The sequence below is a fragment of the Acanthisitta chloris genome, unplaced genomic scaffold (genome assembly GCF_000695815.1).
Source record: "Acanthisitta chloris isolate BGI_N310 unplaced genomic scaffold, ASM69581v1 scaffold23735, whole genome shotgun sequence".
Lineage (NCBI taxonomy): Eukaryota > Metazoa > Chordata > Aves > Passeriformes > Acanthisittidae > Acanthisitta > Acanthisitta chloris.
In genome coordinates, this window is record NW_008673504.1 from 53,076 (window position 1) to 69,904 (window position 16,829).

The window sequence follows — 16,829 nt, forward strand, 5'->3', positions numbered from 1 at the left end:
TTTGGCAGAAACAGCCATGCTAAAAATGAGGGGGGAAAATGAATTGGAAATGTGGAACTGGCCTGCAGTTACAAAGCGATAAGAAAAGTTGGCTGTTCAACATGAGCTGCCAGTTGCATATTCTAGGTCCTTGCTGTTCTCGGGCCCTCCTACAGCCGTGGCCCCAACCAGTGTTTTGATACAGCACAAAGTGGCTGTTTATTGCTGTTGACTGCTGAGGCCTGTGCTCCAAAATGCATTCTGTCAACAGAATGTAAGCGGACTTGGCACTTTAAAGCTCGGCTGCTGCGCACGCCTGGATTTCCTGGGATTGTCATGCAGCAGGATCGGTGTTGCAGTCCCCAGCTCAAACTGAAAATGTTGCACAGGAAGACATACCATGTGAAGGTCAGATTTACCTGAGATCGTAAGGATTTTGTGCTTATTTTGCCCTCATCAGCACAGTCAATATATCCAGCCCTTGCTTTGCTGCCTGTCAAGGGCTACACTTTTAACTTTCTAAATTTTGTCCAGGATGTTCTGTATGGGAAAAAGGTTGTGTTCAATGGAAATGGCCTTCATGTGAAAGGGAAACATAGCTGTGTACACAGCACATGATATTGCTGTGAAAGGATTAATCAAAATCCACACTAACTCCGTGTTGCACTGAGGAGTTTTCCAATCTTTTGAAAAATTAGTTCCTATGATTTTTCAAGAAATCATACGTGTTGCTTTCTGTTGCTTCCATAGGAACTACAGGCAGAAATTGATGCTCATACTGACATCTTTCACAACCTGGATGAAAACGGGCAAAAAATCCTGAGGTCCCTGGAAGGCTCTGAGGATGCGACTCTGCTGCAGAGACGTCTGGATAACATGAACCTCAGATGGAGTGAACTCAGGAAGAAATCTCTAAACATTAGGTAGGAACGTAAGCCAAAGCCTATTGGTGTGTGAGATGGAACACTGCATTTTGCAAGTAAAAAGGTTTAATTTTGTTTCTGATAACACTATTTTTGTCTATTTTGAAATTATTTGTGTTGCTTTGAATGTTGGCTTCACTTTGTAAGAATGATTAGGTTTTTTAGTGTGAAAATGATAGTAGAGGATTAGGATTTGAGGCATGTGATGAAGTTTTGTAATTACAGGAGAGATTAGCATGTTTAAACAGTAACTGTACCCTCTCTAAATGTAGGTTTTTCTGGAGCTGGGAAAGACTTATCAATGAGTCATGAAACACAGTGATTAAATAACAAATATTTATGATAAGCTTTATTTCCAAGGCTGCTATTTCCAGTGCAAAACTAAAAATAGCCTTGCAAATGAGAAGGCAAATTATTTAAGATTTTAGCTGTTGTCTGGAAAGTGGACAGAATTGCTAAATAAAACCCAAGAGTAGAAGAAATCCATAGGTAGTGTCATGCGAGGAAATACTTTTGCTTGAAAGGAAAAATATAATAAATGGTAACAATACAAATTATGAAGTGGTGGTAGAAGCTTCAATGGACTGAAAATTCCTTTTCGAAAGAAATTGTCCAAGCTTTTCTTCAGAAATATGCCTTTTGCAATAGGCAACCCAGTTCTGCTGCATTCAGTCTTGGGCATTTTTTCATTTGCTCACTTGCTGTGTGTTGGTGGCAGTTCAGAGGGCAGCAACAGACAGAAGTGTTTTCCAAAGTAATGGATGAAATACTAGCTTATTTCATCTCAGGTCCCGAGGGAGGTCAGTCTGTGCAATGACAAAAGCCATCTTCATAACATCAGTCATTAAAAATAAATGAAGGATGTGAGGTGGAAAAGATATTAGTAGCCAAAGAAAAAGAGACACATTGCTCTTTTTTTCTGAGGAGCAAAAGAAAAGGGATGAAACCCTTATAGGTCTCTGAGAATTTTTTCTTCACGTGCATTTTAGCCATGAACTTGTTCAAATGTGATGATGTCTGAGATAAGAAAAATGGTTAGTTGGGCAAATATCAGTAATTTAAAAAATGGGACTTTCGTTATTCGCAGTTTAATGCATCGCTGTCACTAATTGAGTCAGATGCAGTTACTCAACCTTAGTTACTGCCCTACTAACCCTAGTGACTTTCTGCACTGAACACTCAAAGCAACAGACCTCCTCTCTGAAATATTTGCATCCAATAAAAGGCTTTAGGTGTTCAATGACTTCTTGATGAGTATAAGAAACAATTCTTAGATTCTAAGACTTTCAGTTTAAATGTTGCTGGCCACCAGCCTAGATGAAGAGGCTATTCCCAGCTCTTTGTAGCTATTTCTATCCTTCACACAGACTGGAATGGATTTCACCATAACTAGCAATGCTTAGACAAAAAAAGGTATTAGAGGAGACGTATGAAATATTCTCCTGTCATCAGTCCCTCAAGTCTCCTTATTTAACAGAAGTTTCAGTCTGCTGAAACAGAAGCCCCATGCCTTTGATCAGCTTAGCTGGGCATTCTTTTCTAAAGGCATTGTATAAAATATATGGGAGAGATTAAGAGAAGCCAAGTTAATTTCCACTATGGCCTTCTTTCATCTGGTAAGTCAGCATGATTTATCCTATTAAACAATTTCTTTTTTATAAATAACTGTCTTTTGAAACCGTTTTCCAATTACCTGTTTTGTCTGCACATCTTTAGCACAGTCACAAATACGTGAGTGTATGCGTATAATGTACACTAGCGTGTGCGCACATAAACATATAGTCCTGACGCTGAAAGAAGGGCAGGACAAGTCAGGTTCTGGGAAAACATTCCCCAGACTGAGGAAGGTCAGGGCACAGCAGCAGTAACTTTGTCCCTGGCAAAGCAGGGAAGGAAGATCCTTGCGTTTGCCACCAGTTGCTGCCCTTTCCCAGGGAAGGTGGAAACTTGCGTGTGCCAAGATAAACATGGGACAAGGAGTTAGCCTGACTCAGAGTCTTGGCTCCTTGACTGTGTCCTCTCCTAAAACCCTGTGGTCACTGTCGGAAAATAAGTGATTTTGTGTGCAGTGTTGTAGGTGAAGAGAAATGTTATGCAAACAAAGCTAGAACTGAAACCAACTATGTATGAAATAAAAGAAAATTTGTCGTCCTTTTCCAGTACATTTTTCACTTATCATTTTTGTAAAACTTCTTTTGGTTTGAATTGCTAAGAGGATTTCTTATGTTACCTGGAAGTCAATTAGGAATTTCATCTCAACCAGCAATTAAAAACTAGTATATTCATAAATCTAGAAAGGCAAAATTTGGAGTGCTTTATCTATGGTACAAAGAAAACGGAAGATTATATCAGTCCAGTCACAGAAAACAGTTGCTAAAAGTTTGTAGCTCAATACTTGATCCCAGTATTGAAAAGCCCACATTTACACATATCCAGAGGAAAATCCCACGTCTGTTCAAATGGCACAGACATTTGGCTACGTTACTCTCATGCTAGTCCTGCATAATATTTGTGCACTCCTAGTGAGACTGACAATTCAACACAACTGTTACTCATTGCTGAAGAGGAAAACTAGAAAAAATAAATAAACAAGAGATGTGAAAAAAAACCCCAACCCAGGACTGTGGAACCAAATTTAAATGTGTTGCCAGAATCTAATTCAAAGCCACTGAAGCTATTTAAAAATCATTAAGGTAATGAAACACTAGGATCTTTCGCAGTAAATAAGCTTGTACAATTTGGTTTTTACTTTCACTGTGCCTGAATCTCTTATATTCAACACATGCTTTCAGGTCCCATTTGGAAGCCAGTACCGACCAGTGGAAGCGACTACATCTCTCTCTGCAGGAACTTTTGGCATGGCTGCAATTGAAGGAGGATGAATTAAAACAGCAAGCACCCATTGGTGGAGATCTTCCCACTGTGCAGAAACAGAATGATATTCATCGGGTATGGCTCTTTTTAAAAAGATCTTTTGGTCATTGCTTTTTGTTTTGTAGGTTAGCACTGCATAACACAGTCCTTGTTGGAAAAAGTAAGATACCCTTGAAAATACATTTTAGAATGAAAACTAAAATTCTTGCTTGAGACTGCTAGCTACGATTTTCAAACACAGCAGAGAAAATCAGCCTTTTGGAGAAGGACCTTCACAGACGTAGCACAAACAGCTAGATTTCATGGTCAGAACAATTATTAACCTAGTATTTTTTGAGAATTAAATAAGTAGTTCTGAAAATTTTTCTAGATTAGGCACTTAAACTTCATGAGTGCTTTTTGAAACCCTAAGCCTTTCTAGTTTTAAGTATTCTATTCCCCACTGAAAAAAGAACAAAACAATCTTTGAAATTAGGGTACCTTGTCTGGTCTTCAAATATCTCTTACAGAGAAGGAGGGAGAAACAATCAGTGTAGAAGTCGACTTCAGGGTGTCTGACAAAATTTGTGGTTTTCTATTGGTTTATTTTGTCATTTGTTGTGAGGGTTTTTTTCCCCTGGGCACTATGGACTTTTTTACTCTAAAAGTTTGTTTTAGAGAAGCAGACATACAAAACCTGATCCAAATGAACAGCTTAGCTCATTTCTGGACATAAGAAAAATGTTTTCAAAAGGTTTGCACCACAAGTGTAGCAGTATCTAGCTTAAAACTGGAGCACAGCCTGGAAAGCACTTTTCAAGAGTTTTGGGCTCCTGCTTAAGAGTCAAACTTAGCTTTCAGGGTGTTGGATGTGAAACTAAGGACAAGTGGAGTTTTGGTCTTGAGGAAAAGAATCTGCTGATTGTTCATTTTGTCCTCCTGAATGTCACTTTTGGAAATCAGTCTTCAGTAAACAAGAGATGCATCTACCAGATCTGACCAATCTTTTCAATGACTAAAACTTCCAGTTTTGTTCTTCCCGTATCAGTACAATGACTTTCTTTCTGTGAAGAATTGGTTTTGCCTCAGCAGGGGAACACTATTTACACACAGTTTAACGGTTGCCATTTAGAGCTAGCATGATGAATGCAAACATGATTTTATGCCTGAACCCTTTTTCTAAAACCGTGTTGCAAGCTGATTTTATTTTTGACCTTTAAGGATAAAATGTAAAGGAGAAAAACATATTTCACCTCACTATCATTTAGAAGACCATCTGAAATAACACAGACATTCATAAAAGAGATAAAAAGAAGATAGATCTTACCATTTGAGTGTTCATAATTGCCAAGATTGGCTTTAAAAATTTTAAGAGTAGGTTTCAGATGAAAATTTCAAAAACTTGAACCTGTGCCAGAGGAGAGCTTGAACTCAACTGAGGAAAGAGGTATCCATGCAGTCAAAATCATTGTTGTGTTATAAATGTGCAGTGCTTTTTAGACAAGGCAATTTGAAATGTTTTGCTATTTATTTGAACTTATGTATATAGTGGGTCATTTTGTCGATGCTTGGCATCTGAAGATACTGTGTCTATGCCAAAGTCTTAGAATGTGTGGCTGAGAGTGATGGTGGTGGTGTTAGTCAATGATAAAAAATACTCTTGTTCATCAAAACATTTTTAATCATCTCACAGTTCCCTTTGCTTTACTAAGTGTCATAATTATGTGTTATTGAAGTTGTATTAGCAGCTGTGCATGTGTTACAGTTAATCTCATTTTAGTAACTTAGACATCATGCAGGTAGCCTGCTATGTCTTTCATTCCTTGAAGAGTTGCCTTGTTTTCTGTGTAGTGATTTCATTAGCAGCATAAATAGCATTTGTGAACATAACAGGTAGTTATAAACAATTGCCTGGAAACCCTTTCTCATTAAATCTGTAGCACCACTGCCTAAGGATGAGTGCAGTTCCTGCTTCAACACACTATCCTTTCCTGGTGGCACAGCTGATATCTACTTCTAAAAACTGAAGTCAAAAAACTAAGTCAATGCAATCTGGTTGGCAAACATCTTGAATTAATGTAATTGTATTCTTTATCTTTAAAATTCATTGAAAGCAAACATCCTGTTTCATTTTATAACATAATTTAATGTTAATTTTACTAATTCAAGTCTTTTCTCATTATATTCTCATCTTTCAATTTAAACAACCTTTGTTTCTTCATTTAAAGAGCTTTAGGACACTCCTGAGGAGGTGGGGGATGTCTGCGCTGAGCTGATCGATATGTGTGTTATTAAATGCTGGACAGAATGCCATTACTGCTGTAGTGTTGATGACAAATAGACATGCTTAAATAAAGTGCTTTACTTATTTTTTTGTCAGGTCATACATTATGCATATTCGATTTCCTCTACAGTCACCACAGAGTGTGGAAGAAGTTAAGGAATTCAATGAAATTAGCCTGAAATCACTAATTGTAAATTAGACATTCGTTTAGGCTAATTCTGCTTTCAGTGATGGTCTGTTTATATAAAGATGTATTTGTCAGGACTTTAGATAGATAATTTCTTTTTTTCTCCCAAAGAAGAGAAAATGTCTTTTATTGCTACTTAGGATTTTTATTGGTAGCATGTACATATTTCACAACAAGACTTTAATCAAAAAAAGCAGCTTTATCTTCATACAGTAAGAACTTTTTTTGGACTGGGGTAGTATGAAATGAGGATTCATTCTTTTTAATGCTGTTCTGTGCTACTGCTTCAGCCTCATGTTTTTTTCATCCTCTGCTTCTCAAATTTCTTATACTGAAACATATTTTAACTCACTTGGTAGAAGTCTGCAGATCAAAACTAGGGAAGGCAGTGAGAATTGTAAATAGATCTTAACACCATACTCTGTACTATTCTGTAACTCAGGATTTACTGTTTACAATTGTCTCACCTAGCTCCAACATTCAGAATGGAAAAGTAGGGAAAAACCAATTTAACACATTGGCTCACTGTTTTCCTTTACTAGAAGAGGGACTTTTTCTTTTTGTGACTAAATACAAAACATACGAAGTCAGAAATTTCCTCTTAGGATTTCTCAGTGGTTTTGAGAAAGATACGATGGTTCCTGCTCACACACTTTATGGGATGTAGTGTGCAGATCTGATTATGTTCTCCCTCTGTTGCACAAGAGATTCAGGAGGAATGTGGTTTGGAAATGTATTGCCACTAGGTGTATTGGATTAGTGCAGTTTTCTGCAAAAGCAGTACAAGCTGGAGGAATGTACAAGCAGCAGCACTACCCATTCACAAACACACAGCTCAGAGGAGTTCCTGGCACGGAACTCTCCCAGAACTGATGTGTTTCTGTGTTCCCTGGAATACCTGTGGCTCGTTCCTGCTGGTGGTGTGTGTTGGCAGAACAGACTTCTGTTGGACTGGGTTTTGTTATTCTGAGAAATAATTTGCCTTGGAGATGTTTATAAAGCAGATTATATATTTAAGCTGTTATACCGTTTAATGTTTAATGCTTTAAGTGAGTTTGACTGTGGTGTTACTCTGAACACTAGCAGATGAGAGCAGAGCATGCAATCCATAGCATGCCATGCTGGATTTTAACTGCTGCTGGGTGCTGGCTCCCCTGACCTGCAGACCTGCCACTCCATGGGACAGAATGATGTAACAGCACAAAGGCTAATTAGAAGAATAGAGTTTCCTCATTTGGAGGCATGGAAAAGGCTTATTTTGTTTCTGCTTTCCATTGCACTTCATGCAACAGTCAACTATGAATGATAAGAATTATAAACCTAAAAATGCTGAAATTAGAGTTTCAGCCCTCTCATAACCCTACTTAGTTTTTACGCAGAACAATGTCCAGAGTTATTTATTTGTTAATATACAGTACTCTCCTTTGTTTCTGAAAATCAGTGTCGGTTTTTAAAGGTCAACATAATTGTTTAAAGCATTTATCACAGATATTAATCAAATGACAGATTCCCTTATGACAGCAGACACACTCTATGAAGAGATTCCAGTCCCCTTGACACAAATTGAATATTTGTTAGTGTACAATTTCCTTCAAGGGAACAGACTTTGCTAATAGGTTTTCCCAGGCACAGCTACAAACCTTGTGGTCAGTTCTTGCCCATTTAATAAAGAGTATATTTAAATATTTATAGCAGAACAATTTTGTCATTCCTTAAGTTTACTTTCCTGAAATGCGTTAAGAACTTTTTGCCTGTGAGTGCTCATATTGGAAATTACATTGTTAGTTCTGGTAGGTATTTCCTGACAGAGAGTTACATATCAAATATAATTCAAAGTGTAATGAACTTTTTATATTGAATTTATAATCCTTCATTAGTTTGCATAGAAACACAAATTTTGTTTAATAATTAATTTAACTGAATTGGTGAATTTGTTATGTTAGAAGCTCACATAATGCCAGTGTTGTAAAAAGAATTTTCTAATCCCCGGAGTAAAATATGTGTTTTCCACTCATGGCATATGACTCCCTTTTGCCATATTGTATTTCTTGTTACACCAAATCATCTGCATATTTAACTTCAAAACAGTATTAATTCAATATTATTTCATAAATACAGAGGAAAATGTTGAAATAAGTTGAGAAACTTAACTCATGGTCATTTTAAAATCAGGGAGTAGAAGAAAGAGAGTAAAAGGAGGTGTTGCTGAAGAAAGCCAAATGCAGCCAGCTGGCAGTGAGTTCTCTCCTTTGAGTACAATGTGATGTCAGTTTAAGCAGAAGCAGCTTCTTACTTTCATAGTTTTTTTGTTGCTACTTGCCTTACACACATGGAAGATGTGGGAAATTTTGTTCTTAAATTGACAAAAACAAGAGCTTGCACTTGGTATTTCATTATACATCCACTTACAATAACTTTATTTCTTAGACTTTCAAGAGGGAGCTGAAAACAAAAGAACCTGTTCTCAGGAGCTCGTTTGACACTGTGCGAGTGTTCCTGGCTGAGCAGCCTGCAGAGGGACTGGAGAAGCTCTGCCCAGAGCCAAGAGGTAATGGGGGAAAGAACAGGGTAGTAACACATGGCTGGAAGGATCAGTGATGATCAGTGATGATTAAATCCATTCTGCCAGCAGCTCTGAAAGCATTCCTCTTACACTCCGAGCTGAGTGCCAGTATTCAGAAACTGAGCTAAAAATAGAGATGAAAGCAAGCCCTAGTGATCCTTCGGAACACTCTGGTGCTAAATAGACATGCATATTTATAAGCAGATTTTGAAACTGCCTTTAAACCTATAGTCTGTAACTATAGCCTCATTTGAGGTCTCAAAGCAGCAATTTAAGCTAAAATTCGACTTGTAGTGGCAATACTACAGGAGCTCCCAAAGCCACTCAATTGCAGCAAAAGCTTCACAGTGATTAATATTTATCTATGTACAGAAATACAGTGCTGAATCAGGACACGGCTGATAAATTTTTAGCTACACCTTGCTTGTTTCAGAATGCCTTTATGTACTTAAATGCATATTTTGGAGATACGTTTGGTGGGAAGATTTAATTTTTTTTAAGAGATTTTCAAATGAGACATTAATAAAATAATTTTCACAGGTGTCTTTGGTTACGAATAGTTTCTTACGGAGATTTGAACTTATCCGCACGGATTTCAGTTTGAAGACAGAATATGTCTTAAAAGCCTCTTAACTTTCACATTTAGATCTGTCACCTGAGGAAAGAGCCCACAATGTCACTAAAGTTCTTCAAAGGCAAGCAGATGAGGTGAGGACTGAGTGGGATAAGCTGAATCTGCAGTCTGCTGACTGGCAGAAGAAGCTGGACGATGCTCTGGAAAGGCTGCAGGCCCTTCAGGAGGCCATGGATGAGCTGGAGCTGAAGCTGCGCCAGGCTGAAGCCTTCAAGGGATCCTGGCAGCCCGTGGGGGATCTGCTGATCGACTCTCTGCAGGATCACTTAGAAAAAGTCAAGGTAGGTGTCAGTACAGCAGTATCTCTGAGTGGGAAATTGTCCATTGGATGAATCCCCATAGCAGGAATTATCCTTTCGAATGAGAAAGTGGTAGCGTGGTACCAGAGTGTTGATATTTAAAAGGTACATATAAGAAGTTGTGTAATTTCAGCAATTAATTAAGTCACCATTGAGAATATATATTGCTGGCATGGGTAAAAGCACTACAAAAATCTGTAAAAATCCCCTGCGCACTCACTGTTAACTCAGGAGATACACAGTTAGCAGTTACAGAGAGCAAAATAGAATAGATAGGAGAATATATGACAAAAGTATGTAAAATTAATACTATTCTTTATTCTAGTTTTTAAATATGATGGCTTCATAATTGTGCCTATACTTGTAGAGTAGGACGTAAATAATTTCCAGTATGTGGTTCTGTTGGGTTTTGTTCATGATGGTGCTATTTGCTACCTGTGCTTTTTGATAACTAGGCTTCATAAGTAGAGGTAGTTTAAAAAAAACCAAAGCAGCAACCCTGGAAAAACTGTCATTATTTTCTGCAACTTAATCTTTATCTGTTTTTAAGGGTTGTTTCATAAAATCATTGCATATTGAGGAGCTCAGGCAGACTTGTCCTCTTTCAGCCTGACTGCCACGGCCAGACTTGATAAATACTACAGGATTCCTTCAGCTCCAGCACAATAGAGGCACTTGCCATTTTGATAAGAACAAAGTGCCTCTGTTCCAGTCACATAAATGGGAATCATCAGTCATTTTGAAGGAGACCTGAGCTAACTGTTATTTTCTCTAGTAGAACATTAGGATCTAAGAAAGAGGAAATAGAATGACTAATGGCAAGAAAAAATGCCTTTAAAAATCAAATGTAGTTTATTAAAATAAAAGTCCTTGAGTGTTAATCACACAGAAATTTTAATGAGTGTCCTGTGCAAATACAATACAAGAACAAATTAAATACTTGGTAGCTGATGAACAGCTAGCTGCAAAATATGTTCATCTTCATTTAAATTCATAAATGAACGGAAGAGATCGATTTATAAATTCTCAGAAAGTACTTTTGATTACAGCCATGGGGTTTTGGCTTTTTAAAAATTTTGAAGAATATATTCTGAACAGAAAACAAAACCCAAAGCAAGTATTGTTTCAGCAGTTTCAGAACTCATAGGCTGTGATGTATTTTGGGAATTTACAAGCGTTACTCCCCACTATTGCTGCACTCATTATTCTTAATTTAAAAAAAACAAACTCTAGTACTGAAGTATTTTATATGCAGCATTTTAGATATGAACTACAATTTGATTGTTTTAAAATTGTTTGCCAATTAAAAGATGACAGCATCCATTGGTTAACAGCTGAGTAGGAAACTGCCTGCAGTGTAGGAGATGGAAGTATTAATGTTTTCTTCAGAATACAACTAATTACTGTGGCAAATGCTTCTCAAGTTTACCATTTAATAAATATGGCATTCTGTGATTGAATCATACAGTAATTATTTATGATATTTTCTTAAACTGCTTCAAAATGCATATACATTTTTTCAGTGTAATTTGAAGCCAGCTGTTACCACTGAAGACTATAATCAATCTGAATTAAATTGTCCTATTTCCTTTAGTAAGTCTCTTAATAAGTTCTGTGCTGGACTCTGTGACTTTTAAAACTGTTTCACACAGAATAGCCATTTCCTCCTAATTCATTTGACAGATTTCCAACACCCAAAAAATCATTCCTAAGAGATTAGAGATGATCCTTATAAACAGCTTTTGTATGTGTGAAAAAGTTTTCCTTTAGAGATCATTCTAAGATACTATAAAAGGAGGAGATGACCTAATGGCATACTAGAGTACTTTGAGGTTTTAAATACAAATATGGCCAATAAAACCAGAATTTACAAAATGACAACAACTCTTCATCGAGTGTTTTACTGCTAATATGAACCAAAATGACATTTGAGTACATAAGAACATAAACTGTATTTTAAAATAAACCAAAGCCATACTTAAATTCACTGGAACACTTTGACAATCTCCAGATGCCCTTATTACATATAATGGTTTTGTGAATTTAAAACTTTGTAGAGTTTGCTATAATGAAAGGAATTGTTGAAGTTTGTTCAATTTGTTAACTTTCAGGGTGCTGTTACACATCAAAGACACTTCAGCTAAGCACATTACCTAATTGGTAACAACCTGGTGTGTTGTTTTCATCTTTTTTTAAAATGAAGTTTGACACAACAGAGAATTCAGTAGGGTTGTTTGGTTGTCACTGTTGAGGGCAAGTTTAATTTGCTAAGGTTTGTCTTAAACATGAAATCGAGTTAAAAAACCATGGAGTGCCTCATCATGTGTTGTACCAGATGATTTTAGTTCTGCTATGCTTCTGAGCTTCTGGGAGATGAAAGTTACTCAGTTGTGTCCTGTGGTCTTCTAATCTCATTTTAAAAGCTTGTGAATTAATTTATTTCATCACATAAAAAGAAATATATTCACAAGTGGTTATTTAACATGCAATAATCATGTATTTTCTGCTGAAACAAATTTAATCTAAAAGTCTCATCTGCCTTATGTTGTTGCTCTGTAATCACTCAGATAAGATTGCAGAGTTTGTTATGGCAATAACTATGGCAATAGCCATATCTAAACCCTTTTTAAATACCTGACTCAAACCATCATCCCTCTGCTGACTTCTCTTGCACTAAGTTGTACATTTCTGATCTCATATTTAATGAATGTTTTACAGATCCTAGATTACATAGGTTGTTGTGGGGTTTTTTTCTATATTGAGCTACCTATTTCAAGAGAGAATACAGAATCTTTTTTACATAGGAATAATAAAATACTGAGCAGGCAGAGAAGTGAAATCTTAGTCTTCTAAAACTCAGACTGCTCCTGACCTTGCTACTTATTGGGAAACGGTAGCATAATTGTGGTACAGAGACATTAAAGTTGCTCTGCTAACAAAAAGCAAACAAAAATGAGTGTTCTTTTTTTCAGCTTTTGTGGGAATCACAAAACTAGTGTGAGAAGTAGCTACTTGCAGACCATTTTGCAAAAGAACTGTCACCTGGGAAAGAACTGCACCAGATTTAGCCCAATTTGTACCAAATTTGTTTAAATTGTATTAACACAGTTAGTAATAGAACATATTAACTCTTTTCTCCTTGATTGAGGACCTTGGGGCTAGACAATACTGTTAACTTCTCCCTGATAGTAAGTGCAGGAAAATTCCTGAACTCTAAAGAGCTAAAAAAAGTGACCAATAAAAGTGGAAATCTTTTCTACCTCCAACCCAGTTTGGTAGAACATGCTATTATTAGATCAACAGATTTCATTGGGAGCCAAATTTTTCCTGATATGAACTCACCCTGCTGATTTCAGTGGGAGTTCAACATGCACATCTGCAGGCAGAATTTGACTTTTTAAATTGGCAATGTCTGATCTTGGTTTCTGACAGCCTGCTGGGAGAACTGACTAATACATGTATAAAGACTTGTCTGTCGTTTAGTGCCTCTGAAGTTCAGAATTGAGGTCAGACCAGAACATTTTTAAGAGATTGCTCTTTATCAGTTTATCAGAAATAAGAATGGGACTTGAGCTTTTAGGAGGAGTATTAAACATTAATATTTTAAGTACCTCAGCAGCATGGTTATTGCAGGGCCTGGAACATTTAGTGTGGCTTTAAGCTTGCCATATAAACCCACAGATATTAGTCTGATGATGAAGTATTAACATTCCCAGACATGGCATTAAATCAAAGATGCTCTTGAACTGTTTTCGTTCACTTCAAACTTCTAACCTGGAAATGTAAATATTTAGCCAAGGGGGGAAAAATCCAACGTGAGTAACACATTTCTTCTTACCATGGGACTGTTTTGTTCAGGCTTCCCTAAGTGAGTGTGGCACAGGGAGGTGGTGGCTAAAGGGAGCAAAAATCTCTCCAGGTAGTATTTGTAACAGAAATCTGATCTGCTCTGTACAGTCTGCATGGAAATATTTCTATGTAAAGCCAAGGACATATCAGAAGTGAATACATAGCTAGACACAGCCATGTCCAGTGACACACGAGAGGAGGGAGATGAAATTTAACGTTATCTTTTTCTGAGAGGAGGCAATTTTTTTCCATGAAGAGAAATCTGCCAGTATTATGTTTCTAATGAAATCTTTTCTTAAAACATTGACAAAATACATTCCTGGGAACTATCAAGTGTGCAGATTCTGTAGTGATAATGTTACTATGACATGGGCAAATCAATGAGCAAAGTGAAATCCATTTATCAAGCTCCTGTGCTGGTACACAGTAATTATTTAGGGATTCCTTGGTGCAGGGAGTGCAATGAATGTTAGATTGCCTGGAATGTTTATCAGCAACCCATTGTGCTCCACTTTTCTCATTTTAATCTATATATATTTAAAGCCTAATAGAGTTTTTATTTCATTTTTTTGTACAAGGTTAGCCCATAATAAAACCTTATAATTGCTACTTAGCCCTTTTATAGTGCTTCTCATGTTCCAGATAGTATGATTTAATCTTCTCAGCTTCTTTCTGAGATTGCAATAGAAGTAAGTTTTATACCCAGTTTACAAATAGGGCAATTGAATCGGTGAAACTAATTTGTCCAGACAGCAATGCCACTCAAATTATTCTTAGTCTCTTTATAGTTTACCTGCAAATTGTTTTATTTTAGTTGGATTAAATTACCCAGAGGATTAAGAATGACAGTTTGCATTGATCCCAGCAGGAGCCACAGCTGCCCATTGCCCAGAGCTGCACTCTGCTCTGCCACCCAGGAGGATTTCAGCTCCTGACCATTTCCCAGCATGTCTCTGGTGCTGCTATAGAAATCCTAGACCTGTTTAATTTTTTTAAGTTTTATTTATCTGCCTCTTTTTCAGCTTTTTATTTTAGTTTTCTTTCATCCTGTATTAGTTTAAAAAGTAAATCATTCTTGCTTGTGGTTTGCTAAACTCTGCTGTTGGAACTGAATTCCCTTGTCTGGTGTTGTTGAAGGATGTTCTTATTAGATGTTAAATGTCTGGGAATTTACAGCTCAAGAAGTGGCCCCGTGAGAATCTCAGGCCAGAGGAGGTGCACCAAGTTGGCTATAGGGACAGAGCACTTCTCCTGTGAGGAGAGGCTGAGAATTGAGTTTGTTCAGCCTGGAAAAGAGAAGGTTTCAGGGTGACTGACCTGTTGTAGCTTCCAACACCTGAAGGGAGCCCAGAAGAAAGATGAAAAGAGACTATTTACATATTATTCAACCTCTTCTATTTGTACATATCTAATATATATTGTTCACAACTTAACTAATAGAGCTAGATAATGTGTTATTCATGGTTTAAAAGCAGGTTTGGCTGAGGCTCCACATCCTAAGCACATATATCTTTTCAAGTGCACTTAGTTTTAATAATGCTGAATGAAACCATGCTAAAGGAAAAATTTCCTTTGCAAAAATTCCTTTATATTTTCTGTGTCCTTTGTCTAGTGTGTGTTAGACTTTCAGATCACACTTTGAACACCTTCAAGTTACTTGCAGCTCCTCAGCACTTCATCTCTTCTTGGTTGCAAAGTAACTGAGTAACTGATTATATGGAAAAATTGGTGTGGAACTGTTTATGGCACTTCAGCAGGGATGGGCTCTGTCATGACATGGTTATGGTTGTTCTTGTAGAGTGAATTACAAGCTAAATTTGCTCATTTACTTTTCCTCCTCCATGAAGGAGAACACAAATCCAGAATAAATGGCAAGGCAGCAGCATAGGTTCTGTCTGTTCAGGGATCATAAAACTGCATATCAGCTGTTGATTTTAAATAAATAAATAAATAGATCAAAATTTATAGTAGCCAAGTGATATGTGTTTCAGGATAAGTGCATCTATTTATTAGGGTGCTTCTGTTTATTAAACTAGACATCGTAATAAATAAATATTTTCTCCTAGATATAACATTGCTACAAATCTTAGCTTTTTCCCTTGACAGTTCAGAAAAGAAGAAAATTAATACCTGGCATTAGTTCATTTTTCATTTCTTCTATTCAAATTTTAATATCCTTATTTTTAAGGATAAACTGTGTTAGTCTTCCAAATTGTAGGAAATAACTTTTGAAAAATGCAATGTTTTATTAATTCAGAAATACGGAATTCAGAATGGTATAGGGCTTAAAGGGAATTTGATTTTCTTTCTCCCCTGATGTTTTCTGTTTGAACTATTTTTATCCCAGAAGAGGATTTATATTCTACTCTAGTGCATTCTTGCTTGGTCATTTCTGAGTTTATAAAAATATATAGGATGGAAAATTAAATCAGCTGAAATCCATTTTGTTTCAACACTGCCTGTCCCCAGGAGCACTAGAATCAAATAAAAATACAGTGTGAGTTTAAAGGGAAGCTAAGTGTAGCATATTGAGTGAGTGGCTGACAATCCCTGGTTTCAGTGAAATTTGGGTCAGAACACACTAAGCCCATCAGAGAAGAAACAAACTCATTTTGAATGGAGAAGATGGAGACTGTCAAACTGTCCTGGGACAGTTCAGCCTTGTCTGGTCTTAAATATAAAACCAGAAGATACACTCTGGCTCATGAATACCTCTCCACTTGGACAGTAAGTGAGCTGGGGAAGGGACATGTCCGTGCTGAGAACCTGCTGTGCCCTGGGTGTAGGACAACACCCTCCTCACTGTGCAAGTGGATCCCACTCTGATCCAGCTGCTGCTGCTGCTGCTATAAAACTCCCCACAACAGAAATTCATCTGGCACAGGAGAACTTTTCTCCCTAAGTCATCTTGTATTTTCCTCATGGTGCCAGATGTCCTCTTCTGTCTCTTTCTCTGGTTATGAGAATGGAGGTTTAACATAAGCCAGTGCTAGAGGGAAACTCTTCTGCAAGAGGGAATCCTTCAGGAAAATGTCAGGCTGGCATGAGGCCACTGCCTTGTGTAAGTGCAGCTCACAGTCCAGGGAAACAGACTTTCTCTGTAGGCACAATTAGCCTTTTCTTGAAATCTGCTTCATATTAAGTGTCAGAAATACCCACGGTGGAATAGATGAGGGGATGGACTTTGCATGCTCACAGTTCTGGTCCTGCGTCAGCCCCGATGCGACGCAGCCATGAGTGCTGAGTGAGCTGGCAGAT

At 37.3% G+C, this 16,829-nt stretch overlaps 1 protein-coding gene across 1 annotated transcript in view; it reads left to right on the plus strand.

The window, feature by feature from the left end:
• LOC103802517 (dystrophin-like) overlaps nucleotides 1-16,829 on the plus strand; it is a gene marked incomplete at its 3' end in the record, with an annotated part of 103,606 nt that overhangs the window by 51,609 nt on the left and 35,168 nt on the right. Inside the window, exons 6-9 of the mRNA XM_009074999.1 lie at nucleotides 730-902; nucleotides 3,695-3,851; nucleotides 8,654-8,774; nucleotides 9,436-9,704. Coding sequence (XP_009073247.1) covers nucleotides 730-902; nucleotides 3,695-3,851; nucleotides 8,654-8,774; nucleotides 9,436-9,704 — 720 coding nt within the window. The remainder of the gene's footprint in view (nucleotides 1-729; nucleotides 903-3,694; nucleotides 3,852-8,653; nucleotides 8,775-9,435; nucleotides 9,705-16,829) is intronic.